The 26,279-nt window shown below is 41.3% G+C and overlaps 1 protein-coding gene across 6 annotated transcripts in view; it reads right to left on the reverse strand.

The window, feature by feature from the left end:
• Positions 1–26,279, reverse strand: part of LOC138947213 (bromodomain adjacent to zinc finger domain protein 2B-like) — a 115,973-nt gene that overhangs the window by 37,387 nt on the left and 52,307 nt on the right. For 2 of the 6 annotated variants that reach the window (XM_070318647.1, XM_070318646.1), the window contains exons 3-17: positions 25,176–25,265; positions 23,851–24,024; positions 18,577–19,136; positions 17,996–18,121; positions 17,297–17,536; positions 16,672–16,785; positions 15,133–15,322; positions 14,456–14,631; positions 13,443–13,544; positions 12,512–12,677; positions 9,800–9,892; positions 8,114–8,229; positions 6,721–6,786; positions 3,935–3,964; positions 891–1,010 (exon numbers count right to left, since the gene is read on the reverse strand). In XM_070318647.1, the coding sequence (XP_070174748.1) occupies positions 891–1,010; positions 3,935–3,964; positions 6,721–6,786; positions 8,114–8,229; positions 9,800–9,892; positions 12,512–12,677; positions 13,443–13,544; positions 14,456–14,631; positions 15,133–15,322; positions 16,672–16,785; positions 17,297–17,536; positions 17,996–18,121; positions 18,577–19,136; positions 23,851–24,024; positions 25,176–25,242 (2,340 nt within the window). In that variant the 5' untranslated portion in view covers positions 25,243–25,265. The remainder of the gene's footprint in view (positions 1–890; positions 1,011–3,934; positions 3,965–6,720; positions 6,787–8,113; positions 8,230–9,799; positions 9,893–12,511; positions 12,678–13,442; positions 13,545–14,455; positions 14,632–15,132; positions 15,323–16,671; positions 16,786–17,296; positions 17,537–17,995; positions 18,122–18,576; positions 19,137–23,850; positions 24,025–25,175; positions 25,266–26,279) is intronic. The other 4 variants (XM_070318651.1, XM_070318649.1, XM_070318650.1 and 1 more) reach the window with 3 other exon arrangements.

Genomic DNA, 26,279 nt, shown 5'->3' on the forward strand with positions numbered 1-26,279 from the left:
CACTAGTGACTGGCCTGAAGAGTGAATACCCTTGGTGGTAGTGAGTCAAACCCATACACATGCTTATGTCCACGAGTTTCAGTCACACACCCTCACTAGTGACTGGCCTGAAGAGTGAATACCCTTACTGTCAGTGAGTCAAGCCCATACACATGCTTATGTCCACGAGTTTCAGTCACACACCCTCACTAGTGACTGGCCTGAAGAGTGAATACCCTTGCTGTTAGTGAGTCAAGCCCATACACATGCTTATGTCCACGAGTTTCAGTCACACACCCTCACTAGTGATTGGCCTGAAGAGTGAATACCCTTGCTGTCAGTGAGTCAAGCCCATACACATGCTCCTGTCCCCGTGTTTCAGTCACACACCCTCACTAGTGACTGGCCTGATATCACATGGGCAAATGTGAACTTTCCAACGTGACATTATAGGCCAGTCACTAGCGAGAGGGTGTGTGTCTTAAACATGTGGACAGGAGCATGTGCAAGAATAAGAATAAGAATAAGAATAGGATTCAAATAGTCCTGTGAGGGTGGAAATTCGGGCTGCTTTCTCCCTGGGGAAGCGAGCTGCCATACAGAATACGGCGCTACCTATTTTTGTGTGTGTGTGTGTGTGTGTGTATCCGCTTGACCTACTAACAACAAGGGTATTCACTCTTTCGCAATCCAAACAAACCCCAACAGAGTTACTGTCACTGTGTGAGTGTATCTGCTTAACCCACTAACAGCAAGGGTATTCACTCTTTCGCAATCCAAACAAACCCCAACAGAGTTACTGTCACTGTGTGTGTGTATTGGCTTAACCCACTAACAGCAAGGGTATTCACTCTTTCGCAATCCAAACAAACCCAAACAGAGTTATTTCCGAACATTGTCTGTTGCCATACCTGTTTTTCCTCCATTTTCTTCCTCTGCTCCAGGGCTTTGACCAGTATAAGATGCTGTCTTCTGCGCTCCTTCTCTTGTTCTTTCTCCATGATTACCTGCTGTTTCTTCATTTCCCGCTCCTGAAATACCAAAATCTAATTTAACAGGTCAGTCATTTTCCACCAAAATAAGGTGAAACTGAAAGCAGCTGGATTTAAACCACGCTTCCATAACATAAACGCAAGCCCGTGAAATGCAATAAAATTCAAGGCTTAAGGGTTAAACACTTACATTTAATGCATTAATTTTGTACACTTTGATTTTTTCCTGATATGCAATGATAATTGATTGTACTACTGAGAAAAAAACCACAGCAATGTTATGCTTTAAGGAATATGTTTACAGCCAGAGCTGGTATATTGCTCTGAACAGCAATCAGGAAATCATTTTCTTTCTTCTTTTATCTTCTTTAGAATAGCTTTTAAGTTGCATGACATTCAGCAAACTATTTCACTGAACAGAAATGATACAAACTCCTTTGACATGATCCGTACCCAAGCATTTTCACCTAAAACGAACAAAACTGTGGCCTAATAATTACTTCAAGCCTATGCGCAAGACCAAACATGCAATGACATTGCCTCAGCTCCTAAACACCCTCTTGTTTTCTAGCCTATCTTTTCATGAAAAACAAACATGCTGCAAGCTCTACTGTGCCTCGATCATGCTCCATGCTTATTTTTGAATACCAACAGCTCGCATGCTAATAGTGCATTGTTTGATTACGGTTGTTTTATTTGTTCCTATTCATCAGTTAATGATAACTGCCTGGTTGTGAGACAGTTGCCAAGCAACCACTGCTCATGGACAGTTGCCAAGCAACAGTTGCATGCAGTTGCCAGGTAACCATTGCCTGTGAGCAGTTGCATCACCTGCAGCATTGCGGTTGCCAAGCAACCATTGCGGTTGCCAAACAACCATTGCAGTTGCTGTTATTGTTTTATTGGTTTTAGAATGCGTATAAACTGTGTAATGAGAATTATAATTATTGAAACCTTCTGTTTGGCATCTGATACAAAATAATCATGCTGGTAAAACTGTCTGGCCTTGAACTTCATAAATTGTCCGTCCTTGATTCTACCTACTTCAAAGCGCTAGCACAATATGATGTGTGCTATCACAGAACACAAGGTAAAACTATTCTAAACCACAAGTTGATTCTACTGAAAACTGAACCACAACACTGCTAAAAAAAAGCACCCTTTTACTGACTCAAACATTCTGTGGTTTTAATTATGCATGTGCAAGCACGCAGAGATACTCACTCACACACACACACAGATGTTCGCACACACGCACAGACACACACACACAGCAACAGTACAAACAGAATGAAAAATGAGCTTCACACACAGAAACAGCATCGTCTGTATCCCAGAAACTATTCATTATGAGACCCAAGCACAAAATGTGAGAAGTTAATTTTTTTATTATAAATCCTGCCTTTTCACTTGAGTTTACTTTGTTTACTAATCATCTCTTCAAGAAATTATACACTTTCTTACTGATTTTCCCTTTGGTTTGCTAAACTAAAAATCAGCCAAGAAACTCAGCAACAATAGTTTATACTCTGTGATTCAAAGCTCAACAACAAGTACCCGGTACCAGTTACCCAGTTTAAAATCTTTCAAAAATGCAACAAGACAATTGAACTGAAAGCAGTTTAATACTTAGCACCACATTTAGAGGTTAAACTTGTTATGTTTCCTCTTGTTTACAATATTTCATAGATTTCTAAAACGAATGAGAAATTAACCAATTGTAAAACCAATTGAAAGCAGTCACATTTATATAAAAATAAAAAATAAATAAAAAAGAGGACACAAGATGTGAATAAAACATACATAGAAAAACAAAAAGAAATTAGGACAGAACACACTGTAAATGCAGGCTGTAAACAAATGAATAAACAAAAGTGGAAAGAAGTACGTATAGTAAATGACTACAAAAAAACGTTAGTACTGTTCTATACTTTGAAGCTGTTCAAAAAGCCCCCCGACGGGCGCAGTGGCGCGGTGGTAAGACGTTGGCCTCCTATTTTTGGCTCACGTAAGTGTAGCCTATGCGATGATAAACTTTGTCTGTCTGTGCGTGTGTGTGTGTGTGTGTGTGTGTGTGTGTGTGTGTGTGTGTGTGTGTGTGTGTGTGTATGTGATAGAAACTTTAACATTTGAAGACGTCACATTATGGCGTAAGAGGGTTAGACGTCACGCGAAGGAATTACTGAAAGTCTCGGTCATTGTTATTTTGAGCGGGCCGAGACTAGTTGGCAGTCGTGTCCCTGTAAGTAGGCTACATGCAGACAAACAGATCTAGATCTAGTGTCTCGCTTTCTTGCACAGTGTCACCTGTGTGTGTGTGTGTATGTGTGACGGAGTGATTGAGTTTGTGTTACTGTTTGTCGAAAAGATGGAAATAAAACGATGGCCGACATGTTTTAAGACCTGGATTTAGTTCAGATCTTTCCCTTGTAGCTAACTGGCAAATAACCATATCTCAAATGTAGACGACATTTTCAACCCATGCTCATGGTTTTGCAATTCAATCAAATGTTGAGGAACTACAAATGCAACGACTCCAAAATTCTGCCAGCACCACTGAGCTTTCACGTAAAGAACCAATCAAAGTACGGCTTCCATTCCCACAACGACAATGCTTACACCATCACGGCCCCACCAGTAGCAACAACTTTACTCTCAAGCATCGTATTTTCATAAAGAAAAAAGAGAAAAAAAGAAAGAATCCAAAGCTGCCCAACCAAAGCAACCCTATAATTCCCTCTCCTTTCTCTCCACCAATGGCAACAGCTCAGAGAAACAGCCCAATCAAAGCACAGCTTTCATTTCTTCAGACAGCCAATGTCAGCCATCATGCTTTCAATCAAACCAGATGCCCTATTGCATTCACTACAGTAAAGGCAAGGACTTTTTCCACTGAAGCAAACAAATCAGCTACCAGGTTGCCACAGAAACCAATAACTTTAGTCCGATAACTAGTCACTCACTCTTTCCATTTGTAGCCATAGCAGATTTGACTGAAACAGATAAGCAATCCCTTTTGTCAACAAAAGAGGAAGATACACACAGAATGAAAGTAAATCTAAAAACAAAACAAAACTACAATTATACAAAAACTAACAAAACAAACTAAAAGCAACACACACATACATTAACGGACATTCACATAAACATTTCCCCCCAATTAATCTAAGCATCTGAGGACAAAACATGAACAAAAACAAAAAGAATAGAAAACTAAGGATACACAGAAAAAAAACCACTTAAAAATGATAAAACAAAACAAACACAAACATACCTCCAAGCAAGCTTAGACGTCACCATACATTACACAGACAGGACGTAACAGCCTTCATTTTAAAGGTTGTATTACCATCGCCTTGTAATGTCTACATTTTCTTTCAAACCTTGTTCGTTCCGTGTTGCGTCTGCTTTTTGTTGTCTTTTGTGTTTTTGTTTTTCCTGATGAAGCTTCCATAAGCGAAAATTCGTACCGTCTTGTCTCGTTCTTGTATTGGTGAGTACAGAATTCCTTTGTTTTTTAACTTTGTTCATCTTACCACAGTCACTTCGTTGTTTAGATTTACATTTTTAGAATTAAAAATATAAATTCTTTGACTTTAATGAAGATGATAACCTTTCACGGTAGATTTTATGTAGATTAAGAATTTTAACGAGCAAGCTCATCATGGCAGAATGTCTTTTCTATTCTAATAAGAGTGCACTGTATTTTTGATTCTAAACAAAGAGATGATAGCAACATGAAGACAAAGATGCTCTGCCACAATATCTACAGTACAAAGGACACAATATCTACAGTACAAAGGACACAATATCTACAGTACAAAGGACACAATATCTACAGTACAAAGGACACAATATCTACAGTACAAAGGACACAATATCTACAGTACAAAGGACACAATATCTACAGTACAAAGGACACAATATCTACAGTACAAAGGACACAATATAAGCAAACAGAGGATAAAGGTGATGTGCACACAAATCACATAAAGCATAGACAAAATACAGTGAGCAAGAAAGACACCAAGCTAGTCCAATCAAGACAGCAATGTCTAATTGTTGCAACAGATCCCATTTAGACAAGACACCAAGCTAGTCCAATCAAGACAGCAATGTCTAATTGTTGCAACAGATCCCATTTAGACAAGACACCAAGCTAGTCCAATCAAGACAGCAATGTCTAATTGTTGCAACGGATCCCATTTAGACAAGACACCAAGCTAGTCCAATCAAGACAGCAATGTCTAATTGTTGCAACGGATCCCATTTAGACAAGACACCAAGCTAGTCCAATCAAGACAGCAATGTCTAATTGTTGCAACGGATCCCATTTAGACAAGACACCAAGCTAGTCCAATCAAGACAGCATTATGTCTAATTGTTGCAATGGATCTTTCTTTATTTGGTGTTTAACGTCGTTTTCAACCGTTCAAGGTTATATCGCGACGGGGAAAGGGGGGGGATGGGATAGAGCCACTTGTTAATTGTTTCTTGTTCACAAAAGCACTAATCAAAAAATTGCTCCAGGGGCTTGCAACGTATGTAGTACAATATATGACCTTACTGGGAGAATGCAAGTTTCCAGTACAAAGGACTTAACATTTCTTACATACTGCTCGACTAAAATCTGTACAAACATTGACTATATTCTATACAAGAAACACTTAACAAGGGTAAAAGGAGAAACAGAATCCGTTAGTCGCCTCTTACGACATGCTGGGGAGCATCGGGTAAATTCTTCCCCCTAACCCGCGGGGGGTGTTGCAATGGATCCCATTTAGACTAATATGGAGCACGTTTTTCAATTTCAAACAACAAAGCGATACAATACAACATTAACACAGAGATGAGATCAGAAGCAAGGCATTTGACGGTTGAAGAAACCAGTGAGGCAATGTCATTGTCATTTTGCTGCGTATTTCTGAAGCCGAAGGCTCACCAAATATTAACTACACCTAATAAAACACATTGGTTCTATATGCCCCCAAGAATTCAAAGGCTTAAATCAAACAAGTCAAATAAATCATACCTCACATTTAAGTTATAATCAAATTTGGATACGAATATTTCACCCAGTACGGCCCCACAACACATACAAAAATTACTTGTTTCTGTCACCATTCACACATTTCTATAGATTTAAACTGCCTATGGAAGCCATTGTATTCATAATGAATGGTATTGGTAAGTTTACTTGCAGAAAATTGTCTATGAAGCTATTGAAAAAATGCTTGTATTAAATGATTATGTCTATATCTTGACGCTCACAGTAACCTTACTCTTTGAATGCAACATCATAATTCCGGCAATAACTCTGTCAGGTTTTTAATGGGTTGTGGAAGAGTTGTTTTTTCTTGGAAATACTGAGGCAAACAAACCCATGTGACATTATAGGCCAATTGCAAGCAGCTTGTCTCCACAAGTGGTTGAAAAATGTCACGTGGGTTTAATTGCCCTTGTTTTCCGAGAAAAAGCAACTCTTCCACAATTACTCTTACAAAAATTGCCGAAGTGATTTCCAAACATTGTCTATTGATTTTTTTTTTATTGATTTTTTGTGTGTGTGCCTGACATTAACGGGTCCTTTTTATAATAAAACCAAATATAACTTCTTTATACATTACTTTAAACACCATTTATGTAATGTTTAAAAAAAAAACCGAACCAGTCCTACAGAACTTTTTTTAAATGACATCAAAATGTTTCTCTCAAATGTTATAGAAACTTAATCTGGGAATCAACAAACCTGGTTTTTGCGAGCAATTTCTTTCAAACGCATTTCTTCCAGTTCGATCTGACGTCTTCGGCGAGCCTGGACAATCACACAACACACACAACATGACATGACATGACACATATACGATGCCAGAACGGGTATTTCATACAAACAGTCTTTGTCATGAATACTTTTGAAATGAGGAAACTTGGCTCTATATGACAATAATTCTAATTTCAAAGTTTAAATGATGCAGATATTTGATGTTAGAAATATATTGTGAATCAGTTATGTTTCATTTTCCTTCTCACTTCCTTACATCCCCCCCCCCCCCACCCCCCATCCGACCCCCCCCCCCCCCCCCCCCACTGTTTTATAATTCTTTCATTTCAGAATATTTATAAAATATCATAATAGGAAATCATAGTCAGTTGATACTGTTCTCCTTTCCTCTAAATTATTTCAGTAGCACTAGCAGCCAAACAAACAAAAATAATTAAAGTGAAGAATTTAATAAGGTCAACAATAAAATGAATAACTCAAAAGATTTTATTCTTAAAAACAATAACTTCATAGTCTGTTTGCAAATCACATTCAAAATGTTTGAAACAGAATGAGTTAACACAAGATCTCTGATCTGCCCCCTACCCCACAAGATTTTGCACATGTGGGAGTCTTTTAATTGCTGTAATTAAAACTATAACAGAAGAGGAAGACAGTGTACCGACAGTACCAAACAAACAATAATGACAAAAGCGAAGCAACAAATTTCACCGAACAATTTGAATCTCAGTTGTATGAAAGTTTCTTATAAATTTATCATTGGTTTTTTCTTCTTCGTTATTCTGGTTGTTCAATATTCAAATTTAATTGACAAAAGAAAACTTTGAAATATTTCTGTACAGTGTATCTGCATATGTCCTGAGCAAATTATAAAATTAAAATGTACAAAAGCATTGTCCATTTAATAGTAAATTAAAACACACACACACACACACACACACACACACACACACACACACACACAATGACAAGCCTAATCCTCTGTTTCACAAAGTATATACATCTGTTTAAGAATGAAAACAGATTTTTCAAAGTTTAATTCTTCATCTAATAAAGGTGAATAATAAAGTGAATAATTCTAGCATTCATACTTTCCTCACAGACTAAATGCACCAACTCTCTGCGGAATCTGCCTATTTTTGTCTTTAAAAAACCCCACCATTATTCACTAAATTTTCAGCGATATTATAACCAACCAATCACTTTGGATATTAACCAATCAGCTTACCTGAAAAATGTGTTGTGCCCTCATTTTTCAACCAATCACTTTTTTATTTTAACCAACCAGCTTACCTCTAACATTTGCTGTGCCCTCATTTTTCAACCAATCAATATTTTTGATTTTAACCAATCAACTTACCTCTAAAATTTGCTGCGCCCTCATTTCCCTCTCAATGCGGATCTGTTCCTGTTGGCGGATTTTCTCCTGCTGCTTCATGATTCTGGAACGTTCCTTTTCCCGCTGGCGCTCTACTACTGCACGATAGGGAACACCAGTGTCATTACAAGTAAGGCAAACCAAGTCTAAAATAAAAACTGTGAAGCATTTTCCCTAATTTTTGGACCGGCACGGTTGGCCTAGTGGTAAGGCGTCCGCCCCGTGATCGGGAGGTCGTGGGTTCGAACCCCGGCCGGGTCACACCTAAGACTTTAAAATTGGCAATCTAGTGGCTGCTCCGCCTGACGTCTGGCATTATGGGGTTAGTGCTAGGACTGGTTGGTCCGGTGTCAGAATAATGTGACTGGGTGAGACATGAAGCCTGTGCTGCGACTTCTGTCTTGTGTGTGGCGCACGTTATATGTCAAAGCAGCCCCGCCCTGATATGGCCCTTCGTGGTCGGCTGGGCGTTAAGCAAACAAAAGAGAAAGAGGCCTAATTTTTGGGTTCTAGTCATTCAACTGCCTCCCCCTCCTTTCACCCTTTATCCTCCTTCTCTTTGTGAATTTTTGTGCGGGTAGATTCATGCGTGTCATTGGACCACTACTCAACTAAATTGTATTGGAATTTCTGCAATCCAGTGCCCAGGGCTGTGGTGCACGAAGCGAAAGTGGGTCCACCCAAACAGGAGAGAACCAACTGCGGGGTCTGATAGGTAGAAATCTCATTTTCAACCAATCCAACACAGTTCCAACATTCAGTTGCATCAGGACAAGAAATTAGAGAAATTCAGAAGCTTTTGCAAAGGAGATGGAGACCAGTACCCATGCATCCTGCAGAAACATTGCTAGGATTTCTCATCTTCAGCAAATTGGAGAAATTGGAAGTTTCAGCAATTTTCAGAAGTTTCAGGCAGTCCATAGTATCACTCACTATCATGGCAAGAGTTTGGCAGATCTGCCAACATGACAGCAAAGTTTTGGGTGATTTGAAAGAAGTATTGACGTTTTGCCAGCGCCAAATCTCATCCCTGATACATGTACTTTTTGTTCTTTTTCTTCCACCCCACATTTGGATGGCCCCCCTCACTGACAGTGTTCCCATACTCATGACTCAATCAGGATGATAGCCAAGTCTTTGTTTGTAGCTATTAACCAAGATGCAGCTTATCTACTGATTTTTCTGCAACTTTTTTCTCTCGAGATTTTGGGAATGCAGCATAACCCTTGTGCACTTCATTACCAGAAAAACACAGCAGACGTCAAAAGCCATAAAACAAGCTTCGGCCAGGAATCCACTCTCCTAACTCCTAGGTGTGCCGTTAACAAGCTTTCAGCGCAGCCAACAAACTTGTAGACAAATGCTCAGCAGCACAAAACTACCACGCTGACAAAACAAGGAACAGACTCGGCTGTACTTCTCTTGAATGTTAAGCCAATCTTGAAAAGACAAACTTCTAGCCAAGAAAACAGACAAGAAACCCAACAAACTTTTGGAAATGTTAGCTAAAATCCAAGCTTCGAAGATCCAAAAGCAATTCCTCAAGCTCCATGAAAGAAATCAAACAAAAACGTGGCAACGTATCGAAATCCACTTATTTCAACTGCTTATTGAAATTCAAAATGCCAAACATGTCTGCCAACCTCTAAACGACCTTGACATACTTACATTTGTCCTCTTTGGCCTTCTTTTCCATCTCTTTCTGCTGGTCTTTTTCCAGACGCATTTGAAATTTCATCTCTGCCACCTTGCGTGCCATATCTGAAACCATGTTGCCGACATCTTGAGAATAGTTTCCATATGAGGATTTCATTGAAAACAATTTCCATACTGCGTAAATGAGGAGTTCACTGAAAACAATTCCATACTGCGTAAATGAGGAGTTAATTGAAAACAATTTCCATACTGCGTAAATGAGGAGTTCTTTGAAAAGCATGCACCGCTACAAACACCACTGACTTAACAAAGAAATCATCCTACAAGTCTGAAATGGTGTTGAGAAAAGTTTTGATAACTGCACAAAGGAGTTAATTGAAGAGGATACACTGCTCTAATGACAAGTGAACTCAAAAGATCTCTGAAAGAATCACTGCAGTAACAAAATGGCATAATGGGAAGACAAATGCTGACGTAAACGCAGAAACAGAGGTTTGAAGAATATGAAAACATCTTCAGAGATCCTGAACTGTGAAGGGAAAGTCAGGCAGTCTGTTCCAATGTTCCTTTCCTAATGTTGTCTTCAAACCGCTTCATTAGCACAAAAGCTAGCAAAGATCAACTGTTCATCAGCCTAAGGTATAAATATATCAAATAACCGTGTGGAAGTGTATGCCATAGGAGCCAGAAAAGGTTCAGTACCTAAAAAAAAAGATAAAAAAAGGTTTTGGCCAGATGATGTCCCCTTCCCTGTTGCACTGTTTTTCTTGTCTAAAAGAGGAGTCTCTCTGTCTCTGTTTCACACTCATACACACACATTGTACTATATTTGTCTGTGCCGTTCCGTGTGTACATAACAAGTCTGAACAGGCTCTTCAGCTAGCCTTGGCTACAACACCTGTGTTGATGAATGCTGCGCTCAGCCTCACTCTCAGGGCTTACCAATGACCCCCCCCCCTCCCCAAAACACACATCATGCAACTTATACAGCACATGGCATTGTCCAGCAGCTCAGTTCATTACACCTAAAAACGAAAGGTCCTTTTCTCAAACTACCACTGAGAAAAACATGCCCATCACAATATTTTCTTTTTTTCTTTTCATTTTCATTACTTTATTGTCCCATCGCTGAGAAATGTGGGTCTCTTCCTCCCAGTGGAAAGCTAGCAGCAACAGAGTCGCGCTACCCAGGTGTCTGCGTGTTTAGGTGTAATCAGCCACCTGCACTTATGGCAGAATGACCGAGGTCTTTTACGTGTCACAGTGATGACACGGGGGTGGAACATGGATACCGTCTCTGAGTCTGCACATACACTGTTACCGTTGACCCGTGTCCATCCCGGCCCGGATTCCAACCTACGACCCTCGGATCACAAGTCCAGTGCTCTACCCACTGAGCTACCTGGCTCCACAGCTAGGCATGGTGCTGCATAACCACATGAGATGGTTTCACACAGCTAAAGCAATGTTATTATTATTATCAAGTCTTATATCGCGCGCGTATCTCCAGACTCGGACTCAAGGCGCAGGGATCTATTTATGCCGTGTGAGATGGAATTTTTTACACAATAAATCACGCATTCACATCGACCAGCAGATCGCAGCCATTTCGGCGCATATCCTACTTTTCACAGCCTATTATTCCAAGTCACACGGGTATTTTGGTGGACATTTTTTATCTATGCCTATACAATTTTGCCAGGAAAGACCCTTTTGTCAATCGTGGGATCTTTAACGTGCACACCCCAATGTAGTGTACACGAAGGGACCTCGGTTTTTCGTCTCATCCGAAAGACTAGCACTTAAACCCACCACCTAGGTTAGGAAAGGGGGGAAGAAAATTGCTAACGCCCTGACCCAGGGTCGAACTCGCAACCTCTCGCTTCGGAGCGCAAGTGCGTTACCACTCGGCCACCCAGTCCTGCTAAGGCCCCTGTAAGGCCCCTCTGATAAGAGGACACCCCCAAAATGAAGAATATCGTCTGTGATGCCTATTATCTTGGCAAAAACATGTACCTGCCATGAAGGGCTAGTTGCAATGGACAGACACTGGTGCACAAGATGTCCTTTCAATACTGGTACCATTGTAGCTAGATACAGCAACAAATTCATCATGTCTTAAAAATGTAAAAGCCAAGTGTACAAACCTTGCCGCTTCTTGAACTTGCCGCTGGCTGAACTGCTTCGCACAATTCTCTCTCTCGCCAGCATCTCTATACGCGCTACTCTCTCACACGTCCCACCCCCCCTCCCCCCCCTCCCCCACTGTCATCTTCTTTCCTTAAATCTTATCATACACACCTTGCTGTCCTTGCCGTCTCTTGAACCTGGCCTCAATGAGTGGTTTGGCCAGTTGATGCATTTGAAGGCTTCCTACATTAGCCTGAATATTTATGGCCAGTGCCCCACATTTTCCAAGAAAAAAAAAAACAATCCCAAAACACTCCTAGTCCTACCCTTAAACATTATTGCACACATCTCGCTGCTCTTGTCCTTTCTTGAACATGGCTTTCACAAACTTGGCCAGTTGCTGCATTGGAAGATTTCCTAAATTAGCCTGAACTTTTATAGATTAGCCTGTAGTACTTTCATGGCCATTTTCCCAAATTTTGTCAAGGCAACACAATCCAAAAACAATCCCCTCCTTTACAACCATTGTACAAACCTTACTGTTCTTTCACTCTCTCCATGCTCTAAACCCTTCCATCTTTTCATGCTACACACCTTGCTGTTCTTGTCGCTTCTTGAACTTGGCCTCCATGAGCTGTTTGGCCAGCTGCTGCTGCCGGAGCTGTTTCTCACACTTCTTCCTGGCCAGCATCTGCATGCGCGCCCGCTTGCCCTTGGACATGGCGATACGCTCGTGGATCTCCACCTCCGTCAGGGGGACCTGTGATTGCAGTAGACATTAACTGGATACAGTGGAACCTCCATTTAAAGGCCCCCCAATTTCTGACTACGTCCTTTTTAAAACCTTCGCTTTTTTCAGATTTTCTGTTTACAAGCTCTGTAAAGCTATCTCCCGTTTAAGACCCCCACCCGTTTAAGACCTGATTTTCTCAGATTTGTGGACCCTGCTTTTGCAGATTTTCTTTTCACAAGCTCTGTAAAACTACCTCCCGTTTAAGGCCCCCCCCCCCCCAACCTGATTTTTTAAAGGGGTGTCCACTGGTTGTACTTGTTTCAAGTTTGCCGTCAGCCTTAGTTTGTGTGGCTCGTTCCAAACATTCCATCCACCCACTCCCCCCAAAATGAAACAAACAATCAAAAACCAAACATCCAATATCAAGAAAAACACTGTCAAATATAATCACAACCAGGATATACTGGTTGATTATTCCTGTAGTTTCAAATTTGAACCGGTAAAATTCTGGACATTTCTGTATAAAAAGTACACTGTTTCTTCTTCTTCTTCTGCGTTCGATGTTATGGCCGTTAAATCCTCAGTTCGGTGGCTGCCAAGAAGTCCACAGTCTTCAGTAGATCGGCAGCGGGTCCCCACAGCTTGGTGCCCAGTACACTGTGAATTAATTATTTACATTTTTGTTCCTGCCCTGATGGGGGGTCACATCTTTGACCAGACACACTGTAGTACAATGCGCTAACTATCAAGCCAAAACCTCCGTTACACATAATACCATGCTGGTGTACTCACCACTTGTTTGTCTCTGATTTCATAGAACTGGCCCACGTTGACTTTGGTGTTGAACGTGAAGTTCTCCCGAGACAGGTCTGTGATGCCATGCCGGTCCAAGTACTGCAACACACACACACAAAGGACTCTTATTGTTTACGCAGGCATTTTGCTCTCTGAAACTAAATGTATACTAAAAATTAAAACAAATTAAAAAAGAGAATGGAGCATGCACGGAGCTCTCTTTTCCTTCACTTTGGTTCCTTCCTTTCCCCTCCGCCTCCCCTTTCCTCTCATCTTCCCTGCGCTTTAAACAATATACTAAATACAACTTTTCCTTCACTTTGGTTCCTTCCTTTCCCCTCCGCCTCCCCTTTCCTCTCATTTTCCCTGCGCTTTAAACAATATACTAAATACAACTATTATCACACGTGTGCTTTCCGACACGGAATAAAACCGGCTTACCTAAAATCTTAAAATCATATGCCAAACATCCAACTGTAATAAAAATGTAAAAGGACTGAAAACAATCAAGGAAAAGAGGGGAGCCCAGGTAGCTCAAGTGGTAGAGCACTGGACTTGTGATCCGAGGGTCAGGGGTTCCAATCCAGGCTGAGACAGACACGGGTCAACTTTATGTGAAGACTCAGAGATGGTATCCATGTCCCATTCCCATGTTACCACAGTGGCACGTAAAGACTTTGGTCATTCTGCCATAGGTGTAGGTGGCTGATTACACCTAAACGCGCTTACGCCTGTGTGTCTCATCTCAAGTCAAGGTAACACCCGGGAACATGCCTCTAATGATTTTACCGAGAGGGTGTCAAACAACATTTCTCTCTCAAGGAAAAGAGTAAAGGAAATATGATGCTACCAATAAGTGACCCCAAACACGCACACACACAGACACATACACAAGACACACACACAGACACACACACAGACACAGACACACACACACACACAGACACACACACACACACACACACACACACAGACACACACACACAATCCCAAAAGCCAACAACACCTACCCTCATGACATCTGGAATGGTTTTCATCTTCTTGTTGCAGGGAGCGAAGTAGAGCACCTCCCCCACAATCCCCCTGCGCCCCATGCCGTGAATGGTCGTCTGTCTCCGCCACCCGTGCTCCAGAGGTATTCGCAGTTCTTTTTCGTTCAACACCACGTTTCTGCGATTGGACTGATCTGTGGAGAGAAAAAAGGGAAGAAAGTACAGGGTTGATGTTAGTGAAACAAGAAACAGATGAATTAAGGAAAGAAGAGTAACAATTACAACTAATTAAAACCAATACACATTTTTAGAATTTTTTTTTTTTAAACACGAGTGTGCATGAGAGTTTCAGCACACAAACGCCAAAAAAAGAAGAAGAAGAAGAAGAAGAAGCTTTAATGGAGAAAGAAACAAAGATCAAATAAGTAATTTTGGACCTCTATTGCATAAATATTCTGGATTTGGTGTGTTTCTTTTTTGTTTGTTTTTAATTTTTTTGTTGGTATTTTATTACAAAAAGGAAATATTTCCGTATTTTTCAAGGAGCCCTAAGAAGAATATGAACCCCCACTATCTCAGACATGCAACAAAGCTTAAGTACGCAATTCTGGAAGTCAGTTGTAAGGACACATGGTTGTGCGTTTGTGCGTGTATTTTTAAAAAGGCACACAAAAAAACTTTCAAGAAATCCTCACCATCGCCATAAGAAGGAGAGCCGGACGACCCTGCCCTGTTATGACCCCCATCATCATCGCTGCCCCAGCCCGACTCCGAGTCCACCAGTCGTTCGCTGCCTGACGTGGCCTTGTCGTCTGCCGTCTCTGACATCTGCATGGACAGCAGCGAGTCCTGAGATTCATCTTTTGATTGGTTGTTCAGCCGCAGCTGTGGAAATAGACAAAAGATTGACTCTCAGGCAACTCATATTAAAGACAAACAACACCGCTTAGACAAACCAAGATGTCTCTTCTTGACTCTCTCTTCCAAACTAAAACCTCTGATGTCAAAAGCGAAACAAAGTTTCAGAAAACGTCATATTGCGAATAAAGGCATCACGTAAACATTCTGTCGCTTCTCCTGCGCGTCTCTCAGAAATAGACACAGAATTTCGAGAACAAAGTTTGTCTTGTTGTCAGCAGTAGAAAATTACTCGTAAGGTCACCCCTAGGCTGTGCATGTATCGGTATCGTATATCATTAATGCCTGAGGTTTATTTTATTAAAATAGCCCTCAGGTACATCACCTTCTGGTGCAGATGAGATTACCCACACACAAATTAATGCTCCTTCCCTTGCTCACTACTACAACACAATTATGAAAACAGGAAAATAATGAAGCTTCAGATGATTCATAAATGCTAGATGATTCATATGCACCCTTTGACCAGCTTGGAAGCAAGAAGACCACACAAATGCCAAAACAATTCCTAATTAATACTGTCCTCAAAACTTCAACCAGATACCCACTCATGTCTTGGGTCAAACTGAGACCTTACGGATGTGATTTTGGTTTCTTGTGCAACATCTTCTTCTTCTTCTGCATTCGTGGGCTGAAACTCCCACGTACACTCGTGGTTTTTTTTGCACGAGTGGAATTTTACGTGTATGACCGTTTTTTACCCCGCCATTTAGGCAGCCATACGCCGCTTTCGGAGGAAGCATGCTGGGTATTTTCGTGTTTCTATAACCCACCGAACTCTGACATGGATTACAGGATCTTTTTCGTGCGCACTTGGTTTCGTGCTTGCGTGTACACACGGGGGGTGTTCGGACACCGAGGAGAGTCTGCACACAAAGTTGACTCTGAGAAATAAATCTCTCGCCGAACGTGGGGACGAACTCACGCTGACAGCGGCCAACTGGATACAAATCCAGCGCGCTACCGACTGAGCCACATCCCCGCCCCTTGTGCAACATGACAACGACGATGTTTGGAAATAACATTGTCGGGTTCGGTTTGTATGGGTTGTGACAGAGTGAATAATATTTTTTTTTAACTGAGGCACCCTTTCCGGCATGACACTATAGGCCAATCACTAGCGAGGGGTGTGTCTGCGCACGTGGTCCGTGCAGACTTGTGATTGGCCTATAATGTCACATGGAAAAGTTTGCCTCAATAAAAGCAAGAGTATTCACTCTTTCACATCCTATACAAACCCGGCAGTTATTTCCGAACATTGTCTATTACCCAGAGCAAATGACGGCCTGTGAGCTAAGCAACCATGTTTAACGTACCTCTGGCAGGAAGGAAAACGCCGCAGCGTGCGAAGAGGTAGCATGAAGAGCGGACGAGGTAGACGGCAGACCCAGCAAATCACGTTCAAGCAGCAAGCTCTCAGGATGGTTGTACTGAAATATACAGTAACAAGTTTCACTTGGAGTCCTATTCAGTACAGTGGACTCCCTCCCCCCCCCCCCCCCCCTTTTTTTTTAAGACTTTTAAACTTTGCATTCACTTATGATCCTATTCTTCCTGTTACTGTCGGACTTATTTCAAGGTCTCTCTTTAACTTTGAATCTCTTGCACTCTCTACCCCCCCCCCTCCCCCCCCCCCACACACCCTCAAGTGCCCTTTGTCCTTCTTTAGGTCTCTCAGTACCTTTCAGCTTTCTCAAACGTCTCTCTCACTCTCCTTCTATTGATCTCTTTCATCTGTCTTCCTCTAGATACTACCCAGTGGTACCTGTGATGAAAGGACACCTCAGAGACTAGGTAAAGGGTGTCCCCACATTGCAGGTGGCCTGTCACGACAGGTTAGTTTTAGTCAAGATAAAAGACAAAGGGACTACATAAGGTGTCTTTCATGGGAGGTGCCCTCTCATTGGAGGCGCCCAACATCACCAGTAATACCACACTTACATCATGAGCAAAGTTCAGACGTGGAAACTGGCTGTTGTGCGCTGGTTCCGGCTTCTTGCCATCCTTCTCCTTTTCGTGCCGTAACCGTAGCGACGGAATGACCAGGGGTGTGGCTTGATGGGAGGGGGAGGGGGAAGAGGAAGGGGGAAGGACGCCGGCCAACAACTGCTGACGAATTTGTTCGGCCAGAAGCTGCTTACGACTTCCGTCTATTTGAATCCTGTGTTGTCTGTCTTTGTTCTGGAAGGAGAAGTGGTGGAAGGGTTATGATCAGTTTAAAAGAAAGACCTTTTTTAAGTAAGACATCAAGACTCAAGACTCAAAGATTTTACTCTCCTCATAAAAAAAAATGTATTCACAAAAACATGTTCAGTCACTGCTGCACAAAACTGGCTCAAGCCCACACACATAAAAAAAAAAAAATTCATGATTTGCCCCTAAGATGTACTGAAATAAATCCCTTCCCCCCCTCCTTCCCCTTATCTATGCACACACACACACACACACACACACACACACACACACACACACACACACACACACACACACACACACACACCTGAATAAAATACAAACAGATTGCTTCAAGAAAACAGCACAACTTGTGCATTTTTACTAGCTCTAATCTCTTATCCCCCCCTCAACATTTACCCCCACCCTTAACACCACAAACGGCATAAAAACAAAGGCCAACTGTACCCTGTCAGACTCATCGCCGGAATCGTCGCTAACATCAGCTGACCCAGGCGAGCTTACGTTGGGGCTGTCACTTTCAGAGTAAGCAGCTCCATTTGTGGTGTTACTCGCAGGCTTGTTTGTCTTCTTCTGGAATCACAAAGAAAGATGGACATGCATCACTGATTAGCTGAGCAAGTTTTTGCCTGTATGTTTCATTGTGATTTGTTGCATGTTTGACTTTGCACAGTGTATTCATTGCCAAATTGACATACAAGTTCAAATTATGTGTGTCAAACAAACCAAACACAGAGATTTTACATCGTATTGTATTGTATCTTTGGCCAAACAAAAATATCTGTTGGTTTAGGGTAACATGACCCCCAAAAAATAGGGTAGGTCGGCTTGTTAAAAAAAATTTTTTTTTATATTTTAAGTCTTGGTATGGTTTGCAAAATGTGCCAGAGGTTGTTGTTTTGGGGAATTTTTTTTTTGAGAAATAAAAAAAAAGGTTTAGGGTCGGCGGGAAAAAATACCCTAAACCAACATATATTTTTGTTTGGCCTTATCATATTGTATTTTATTGTTTCGAACAAAAACCTCACCTTCATAGACAAATCCTCGACACCAGGCGTCATAGGGGGCGGCAACAAAGCAGATTTGGACAGCGATGACGGAGGGGTGGAAGTCACAGTCGCACTGGGAGCCGATTTACTCAAATTGAGCACGCACCCTTCCTCCACCTCCGCCCGTCCTCCTCTTCTCTCCCCTTCTCTTCTCTCCCCTTCTCCTCTTCCTCCTCCCCTTGATCGCTTGGAGTCATTGAACGGCGACGGCCTTCCCACCTTGGAACCTTCCCTGGACGAACTCTTTTGGTCCTTGTGACGGCGTTTCCGTGAAGACGAAGAGGAGGTACCGCCGTTGTCTTGGGAGGAGAGAGCCTTGAGGTTAAAGGCGCTGCCGTTCAAATGCCACGGGTCCTTGCCGTCCAAAGTGAACGGTGGGTAGGCCAGATGCGGGGCTTTGGAGGAGGTGGAGGATTTGGAGGAGGATTTCTGATGGGCAGGAGCCGGGGTGGGGGTGCGTGAGCGTTTGGAGGGGGAAGGGGAGGAGGTGGAGGTGGAAGGGAGTTCCGTCAGGTGCTTGGACATGTTGAACAACGCCGCTGGATTAAGGAACAAACAATAAAATCTTCAAAAAGACTGATTTGTGAACCCGTCAAACCTTCAAAACAAGAATCAGTGTAACAGTTGTCATTGGTATTTGAACATTTTTTCTTTTTCCACTGACTTATCACTCCGTAATTAATTTAAATGTTTTCTTTTTTTTAATTTCCTTTTTAAACCTGATTTTTATGTCCAGATTTGCAAATGACTGAGCTAAGCAAAACTAATCGTCATACCTACTTCTACACAACCTAAATGCTGCTTCACTTGGAACATTGCACCAAAACCACACACAAATTCTCTTTTCAGCCCAGTTTTATGTACAGTACAGCTTTTTGCATTCATCCTACAGTGGTGAGTATCACTTGAAAGTTAAATGCTGAATGTCATTACCTTTGTCAAAAGCATGTTCAATTAATTTTATTCATGACCCCGAAGCCACAATCAAATCCCTTCTACAATGACGTTTTATTAGCTCCTCTAAACAACGTACCTCCACTATAAAGTTTGTTGCTTTCAAATTATTTTATCTATTTCATATAGTAACCAAGAAAAACAAATAATTATACCATAAAGCCTGCCTGGTGTATCAAATAACAGTAATAAAATGATTTTGAATTTCAATGGAGATAAGCCAGAAATGGGGAGATAAGCATGACTACGGGGGATAAGCATGTCAGAGTGACATCACATCACAGGAAGAAGAGAGAGAGCAGCACACAAGGGCTTGAGTTTCTATGGCAACCAAACCGAAACAAAACTGAGGAAATAAATCAGATCGGGTAATTTTATACACAGAAGATCACAAGTGTTCAAAGAGGGATTTACGGACCTGAAATCTGAACATTTCAACGGTCCCCCACTAAGTCCACAAAAAAAGAAAAGAAAAAAAGGCCACATATTTCTTTCTTAACGTTAAAAATAAGCAAATACAAAATGAACGATGACCAAATATGTCTAACAATATCCTTAGGACAAAAAATAAATGGAGGAAGAGAAGACTGCAGATCTAAACAAACACAAGAAAAATATTTACAAAAAAAAACAGCTTGCTTTCACAGCTCAATTACAAAAATTACAAATCTGATGACAGATGTTCTTCAAATGTACAGGCAGCAATTAAAAAGACATTTAAACAAGAAGAGCAAACGCTCGATCGAGTCACTTTCGCAGTTCTGAATATTATATGAGGCATCAGATGGACAGGAAGAAATTGCTATTCACAACACAATGAGTCACGTTCACATAAAATTTGAGCCCGGTCACTTTTATAGTTTCCGAGAAAAGCCCAACGTTAAGTTGTGTGTTGCCGAACAGAAAAGGCTAGTTATCTCCCTTGTTTTTCTGATAACGTTCGTAAAAGGCTACAGATGTAAATACTTTGATGTAAAGAATAATCCTACAAAGTTTCAATCACATCCGATGAACTTTGTCAAAGATATAAAATGTCTAATTTTTCCTTTGACGCTGACCTGTGACCTTGAAAAAGGTCAAAGGTCAACGAAACCATCGTTAAAGTGTAGAGGTCATTGGAGGTCACGACTAAACAAAATATGAGCCCGATCGCTTTGATAGTTTCCGAGAAAAGTCCAACGTTAAGGTGGTGTCTACGGCCGGCCGGCCGGACAGACTAACACTGACCGATTACATAGAGTCACTTTTTCTCAAGTGACTCAAAAAACCCACTTCACTTATGTTGGATTAGGCAAATGAACACATGAAAAACAAAATTAGTTCAGCCAATATTCAATTGTTAAAATTCTGCCAAGTATCTGGGGGAAAAAGATTGCCAAACCCAAAGAAAGAACTAAATACATGGACAGATTAAAAAGAAGCAAAATGATATAAAAACACAGAAATTGGGGGGGGGGGGGGGGGGGGGGGGGAGTGTTACAAGTGTTACAATCCAAAACATATTTTGAAAAAAACGGATTCATCAAAAGACCTGTGCACAGTTTTCAGTCACAGACTCTGTGTGTTATTATTAAAGAAAAACATAAAGCAGTTTTTGTTTTCAATGCGTTCTCCTGAACATTCTGAGGCAACTTTAAATACAAATGGTGATTCTAACTTTTCAAAAAAGATTTCTTTTACATTGTGGGGACAGGAGTATGAAGAGCAGAAGCAATCTGAAGATGCTTCAAGCCGAAGTGGAAATGAATCAAAGAAAAATATTTAGTCAAATACAAAACAAAGGACAAAAAGAGAAATAAAACTGAGACACAAAGAAATATAACTTCAATTGTGTACAATGACAATCACTAAAAAAAACTAAAAAAAACTTAAGATAAGCATATCACATACAATTACTAACAATTCCACATACTACCAAAAATTTCTGCAAATCAAGGAACAATAACTTGTGCGCAGGTCTTTCAAAACGACACATCAAAAAAACGGAGAAGACAATGTCCTGAAATAACTCTGTGCAGGTTTGTATTGGCTGTGGGAGAGTTGCGCCCCTTGTAAACAGTGAGGCAAGCAATCAACGCTGATTTATGTAGACTGAAGCGATTGTGGCACCACAGTGAATAATGCGCCCCCATGTGATTATAGTGCAGTTGTCTGGTCATTATGATGCCCTTCTCTGTGGAAAGTTTGCTCATTATGATGCCCTTCTCTGTGGAAAGTTTGCTCATTATGATGCCCTTCTCTGTGGAAAGTTTGCTCATTATGATGCCCTTCTCTGTGGAAAGTTTGCTCATTGGACTTCGCTATTCACTGCTTCAGAGGACTTGGACGCAGATTCTGATGAGAAGGGCTGTGGGAACTGGAGGTAGGAATGGGGGCTGGGTCTGGATGTTTTTGTTTTTGTTTTTGTTAACGTCCCTTCAACCAATTTGCCTATGCGGGACCGATGCAAGTTGGTGGGTTTGGAGGTGCCTGTGGCAATGATCGCTTCAGTCTACATGTCGAGGGCGATTGTTTCACTGCCTTATTCAAAGAGGCGCAACTACTCCACAGCCAAAAATATCTCTTAGAGTTATTTCCAGAGCTTGTCTATTCTCTACCCTGTGCGACCAGTCGCTTACGTTTGTCGCCACCAGAGGGTGGTGCTGCCAATAGAAACTCAAGCCCACTCTTGCTGCCCTCTACGTTTAGCGTGCTCAAAGTTGGTGTAAGGGGGGGCCCCAAACTGGTCATGAAAAGATCGCTGCGCCGAACGTGCTCGGAGGCAGCTCGCCACCACTCAGCCCCACCTGGTGGGCAAGGGACAGCACTCTACTATCAATTTGTGAATGGTTATTTCTGATTTACCTTCCCTTAACATTTTGTTCTTTCTTTCTCCTTGTCCTGTTTAGGCATACTATACAATGAGCACTGTGGCAAAGAATTCAGGACACAGGAACAAACACCCATACTAGCAATCTTCTTATAAATTCAAAGTATTTATTAATTTATTTTTCTATTATCATCTTTAACCTTCAGGTATAAGGACAACCTTGACAAAGAAGACACGATTTTGAAACAATCTTCTTCAACAGAGCTCGTTCTACATTCATGGCTTTTAAGCTAAATTACCCATGAATTTTTTTACATTTTTTTTTACAACTAATTAATATATCTGTATACTTATTAATTCTCAATTTAGTGTTCTAAACATCCACCAAACTCTTATCCTTCTTGTAATACTAACGTGATGCTTCCTGTCATAAAAGTTTGAAGTCAGGGTTGCTTTACACTGATTACTTCCCTTGATGCTTCTTGTCATAACAGTTTGAAGTCAGGGTTGCTTTACACTGATTACTTCCCTTGATGCTTCCTGTCATAACAGTTTGAAATCAGGGTTGCTTTACACTGATTACTTCCCTTGATGCTTCCTGTCATAACAGTTTGAAGTCAGGGTTGCTTTACACTGATACTTCCCTTGCTTTGCTTTCATTCACCGAACAGAGAAATACCGTATGTATGTTATAATTCAATCACTGATACCAAAGTCTCCTACCATCCATTTCCATTTTTAAATTGGAATATCTCCTTTAGTTCCAAGAAAAGATCTGTATCATTCCTGTCTACTTTAAGGCAGTTGAGTTTTCATCAGTGAAAACCAAATTTAGCACTAATGTCCTAGTCCACTATTTCCCCAAAATGATGAAATATATCTTTGTTCTCTAGGACATTTTTTTTTACCAGCGCAAGTAAGCCCGTGCACTTATACACTCTCCTTCCCCATCCCCTTCCACCTTCTTTTACTTCAATCCCTTCCCCCCCCCCCCCCCCCCACCCACACTTCCACTCTACTATTACTAAGTATCATTCTACTCAAATTATAAAATTGATAATGTATACAGACCTGGGAACCCCTGTTTAGCACTTGGAGAATTCTCAAACAAACTTGGTGTATTTTTAGAAAAATTGAGCGTACTCCACACATTTGAACAACCATGATTCAAACATGCTTCACACGCGTCCGTCGCACCGTTAATTAAGTTTACCAATACATTTAAAACAAATGCTTCTTTCAATGTTTACTGACAAAAACTGTAATCATGTGTCAAAATACTGGATCAGCTTCGGGATGCGCTTGTGAAGAAAAGCAGTCTAGGAATTGTTCTCGTCGGTTTTTTGTCCACTGACCTTACTGATCATATTCTAGACAATCATGCGTACAAAATACGACGAAATCGTATGGGATCCCAGGTCTGTGTATACTCAGCTTTACTAACTCAAGTTGTAACATTAATAATGTATACTCAGCGTCACCAGTCTTACCAAACTCCGCGGCAGAGGTGTGGGGAAGCCCGTGGGCCAGGAGGGGGGAGGGGATGCCCCCCAGTCCCCCGAAGAGGGCGGCAGGGGGGTAGGCGGGTCTGGCCATCCATGGGTAGGGAATGTGAGCCAGGTGAGGAAACGGTAATCCTGCTGCCAGACCTAGGCCAGGTGCACCTGTAATTAACATACAGGTTGGACAAGGATAGAAGAAATAGTTCATGACTCAGTTTTTCAAGTTGAAATGTTCAATTACTTTGCTTAAATTAGCATAAAACTCACAGACAGACAAATACAGTCACAGACAGACACACACACACAGACAGACACACACACACACAGTCTCTCATTACTGACAAAAAGTAAAATAAAAAATATAATCAGTTACACACTCACAGATAACAAAATATTAACTCATCAACATAGCCCCCCTCCCCCCCCCCTCCCCCATTCCTAACCCCCATTGAGTAAACAAAAGCAACAGAACATGCACCTTCAACAAGAGAATAAACAGGAGAACACCCTGAATAATGCATGTCTGTGACAGCATGAACCCACTTCTTGGCCTGAGAAAACATGCAAAACATTACGCAGTTATTTCCCTTATACAAGTCTTGCCCATTTTCCCACAATAGCATTGCTTTTTTAATTGTTTTTTTATTGATTTGTTCCTTAAAAGATATTGGGCACATTTCAGTTTTATTTCTTGAGGTTATAAACTTGGACTGGCATCATTTCTGTTTCTTTTCCACACGGTTTCTGCAGAATATTTGGCTGCCTCAAATCGTTAGCAGAAAGTCAAACAGCAGCTCTATTGCACTACACATGTTTGGTGTTTCTGACTATTTGCTTTGAGTCAGAAAAAAAAAAATTGCCTTCTGCTATAACAGATTATTTTTATTTTGTCTTTTTGAAAAAATCTTTTTTACGAATGTGATTTGGTAAAATTCTTTTTTTTTTCATCTGTTTGGAAGAATAGTGTTTTATCCTTGTCATTTTACACAGTGATGTTTAGTCAGTTCTATCTGGCATTGTTGTTTTGTACTCATGTTATTGTGCACAATTCAGCTATGGAACACTTTTTATATTGAATGAGTGGTTCTGCAAAATTCCATGTTTGAGTGCGTTTAGCAAATGTTTTGACCTGTGCATGTTCAGCAAATTCTGGCTTGCAAGAGTGGTTCTCCGAACACCTGATGTTGCTTTTTTTACACAATTGTGCACACACACACACACACAGACCGTACCCACACACATGCACGCACGCACATACAAACACACACACACACACACACCCTCTCACACACCGTTACCGTATGTGAACTGACCAAGTAGATGGCTGGGGTCAAAGAGTCCATGGTTGGGACTGGGGGGCGGTTTGTCCTCCTTGCTCATAGCATCTGTGCTTCTTGATCAGCCTGCAACACACAGAGACACACACACTGTAATACTCAGTGCAAAAAATACACAGTACATGAATGGGCACTCACATAAGCAATGAGGAAAGACAGATCTAACTCAACTTTTGAGGTTGTAAGTACACAAAGGCAGAAATACACTGTAATCTTACACACCACAAATGCAATGTCAATACAAGAGAACAAATCACAGACACACTTATGCGCGCGCACACGCACACACACACACACATACACTCACTCTCTCTTTCTCTCTCTCTCTCTCACACACACACACACAGAAGTAGACAAAAGTGACACATTCGGCTAAACAGACCAATCAACACAGTTCTGATCGGGCAGTACATGACTCAAACATCCCATTCTGAAATCTATCAGATTCCTCAGAGAGATTAAGATCAACTTGATGCTGAATCTCCTATTACCCCCTGGCATCAGAAACAACAATGAACAAACAATCTTGTTCCTCCCTCCCCACTCTTTCCAGCACCCACCTCTCCCACCCCTCACTGTCACAGTCTGGTTAGAGCTGCCCTACATAGGCCAACAGCAAACAAAAGTATCTTACTTTATCACCACGAAATGTCCTCACTTCTAAAATACACACTGACTTGTAATCCCCTTTCCCTTCATAACCCAAAACAAACCCATAAGTAATTGTGACAGAATTCCAGAGTCTATTCATAGCTGATTTTACTGCAGGGTAGACCTTGTGGGTGATATAGGGAGAGAGGCAATGGTATTTCACCCATGATTGGATACAAAAACAAACATTCTCTCTCTCTCTCTCTCTCTCTCTCTCTCTCTCTCTCTCTCTCTCTCTCTCTCTCTCTCTCTCTCTTTCTCTCTCTCTCTCTTTCTCTCTCTCTCTTTCTCTCTCTCTCTCTTTCTCTCTCTCTCCTCTCTCTTTCTCTCTCTCTCCTCTCTCTTTCTCTCTCCCTCTCTCTCTTTCTCTCTCTCTCTCCTCTCTCTGTCCCTCTCTCTCACACACACACACATTCTCTCTATCTGTGT

This window comes from Littorina saxatilis, linkage group LG14 (genome assembly GCF_037325665.1).
Source record: "Littorina saxatilis isolate snail1 linkage group LG14, US_GU_Lsax_2.0, whole genome shotgun sequence".
NCBI lineage: Eukaryota > Metazoa > Mollusca > Gastropoda > Littorinimorpha > Littorinidae > Littorina > Littorina saxatilis.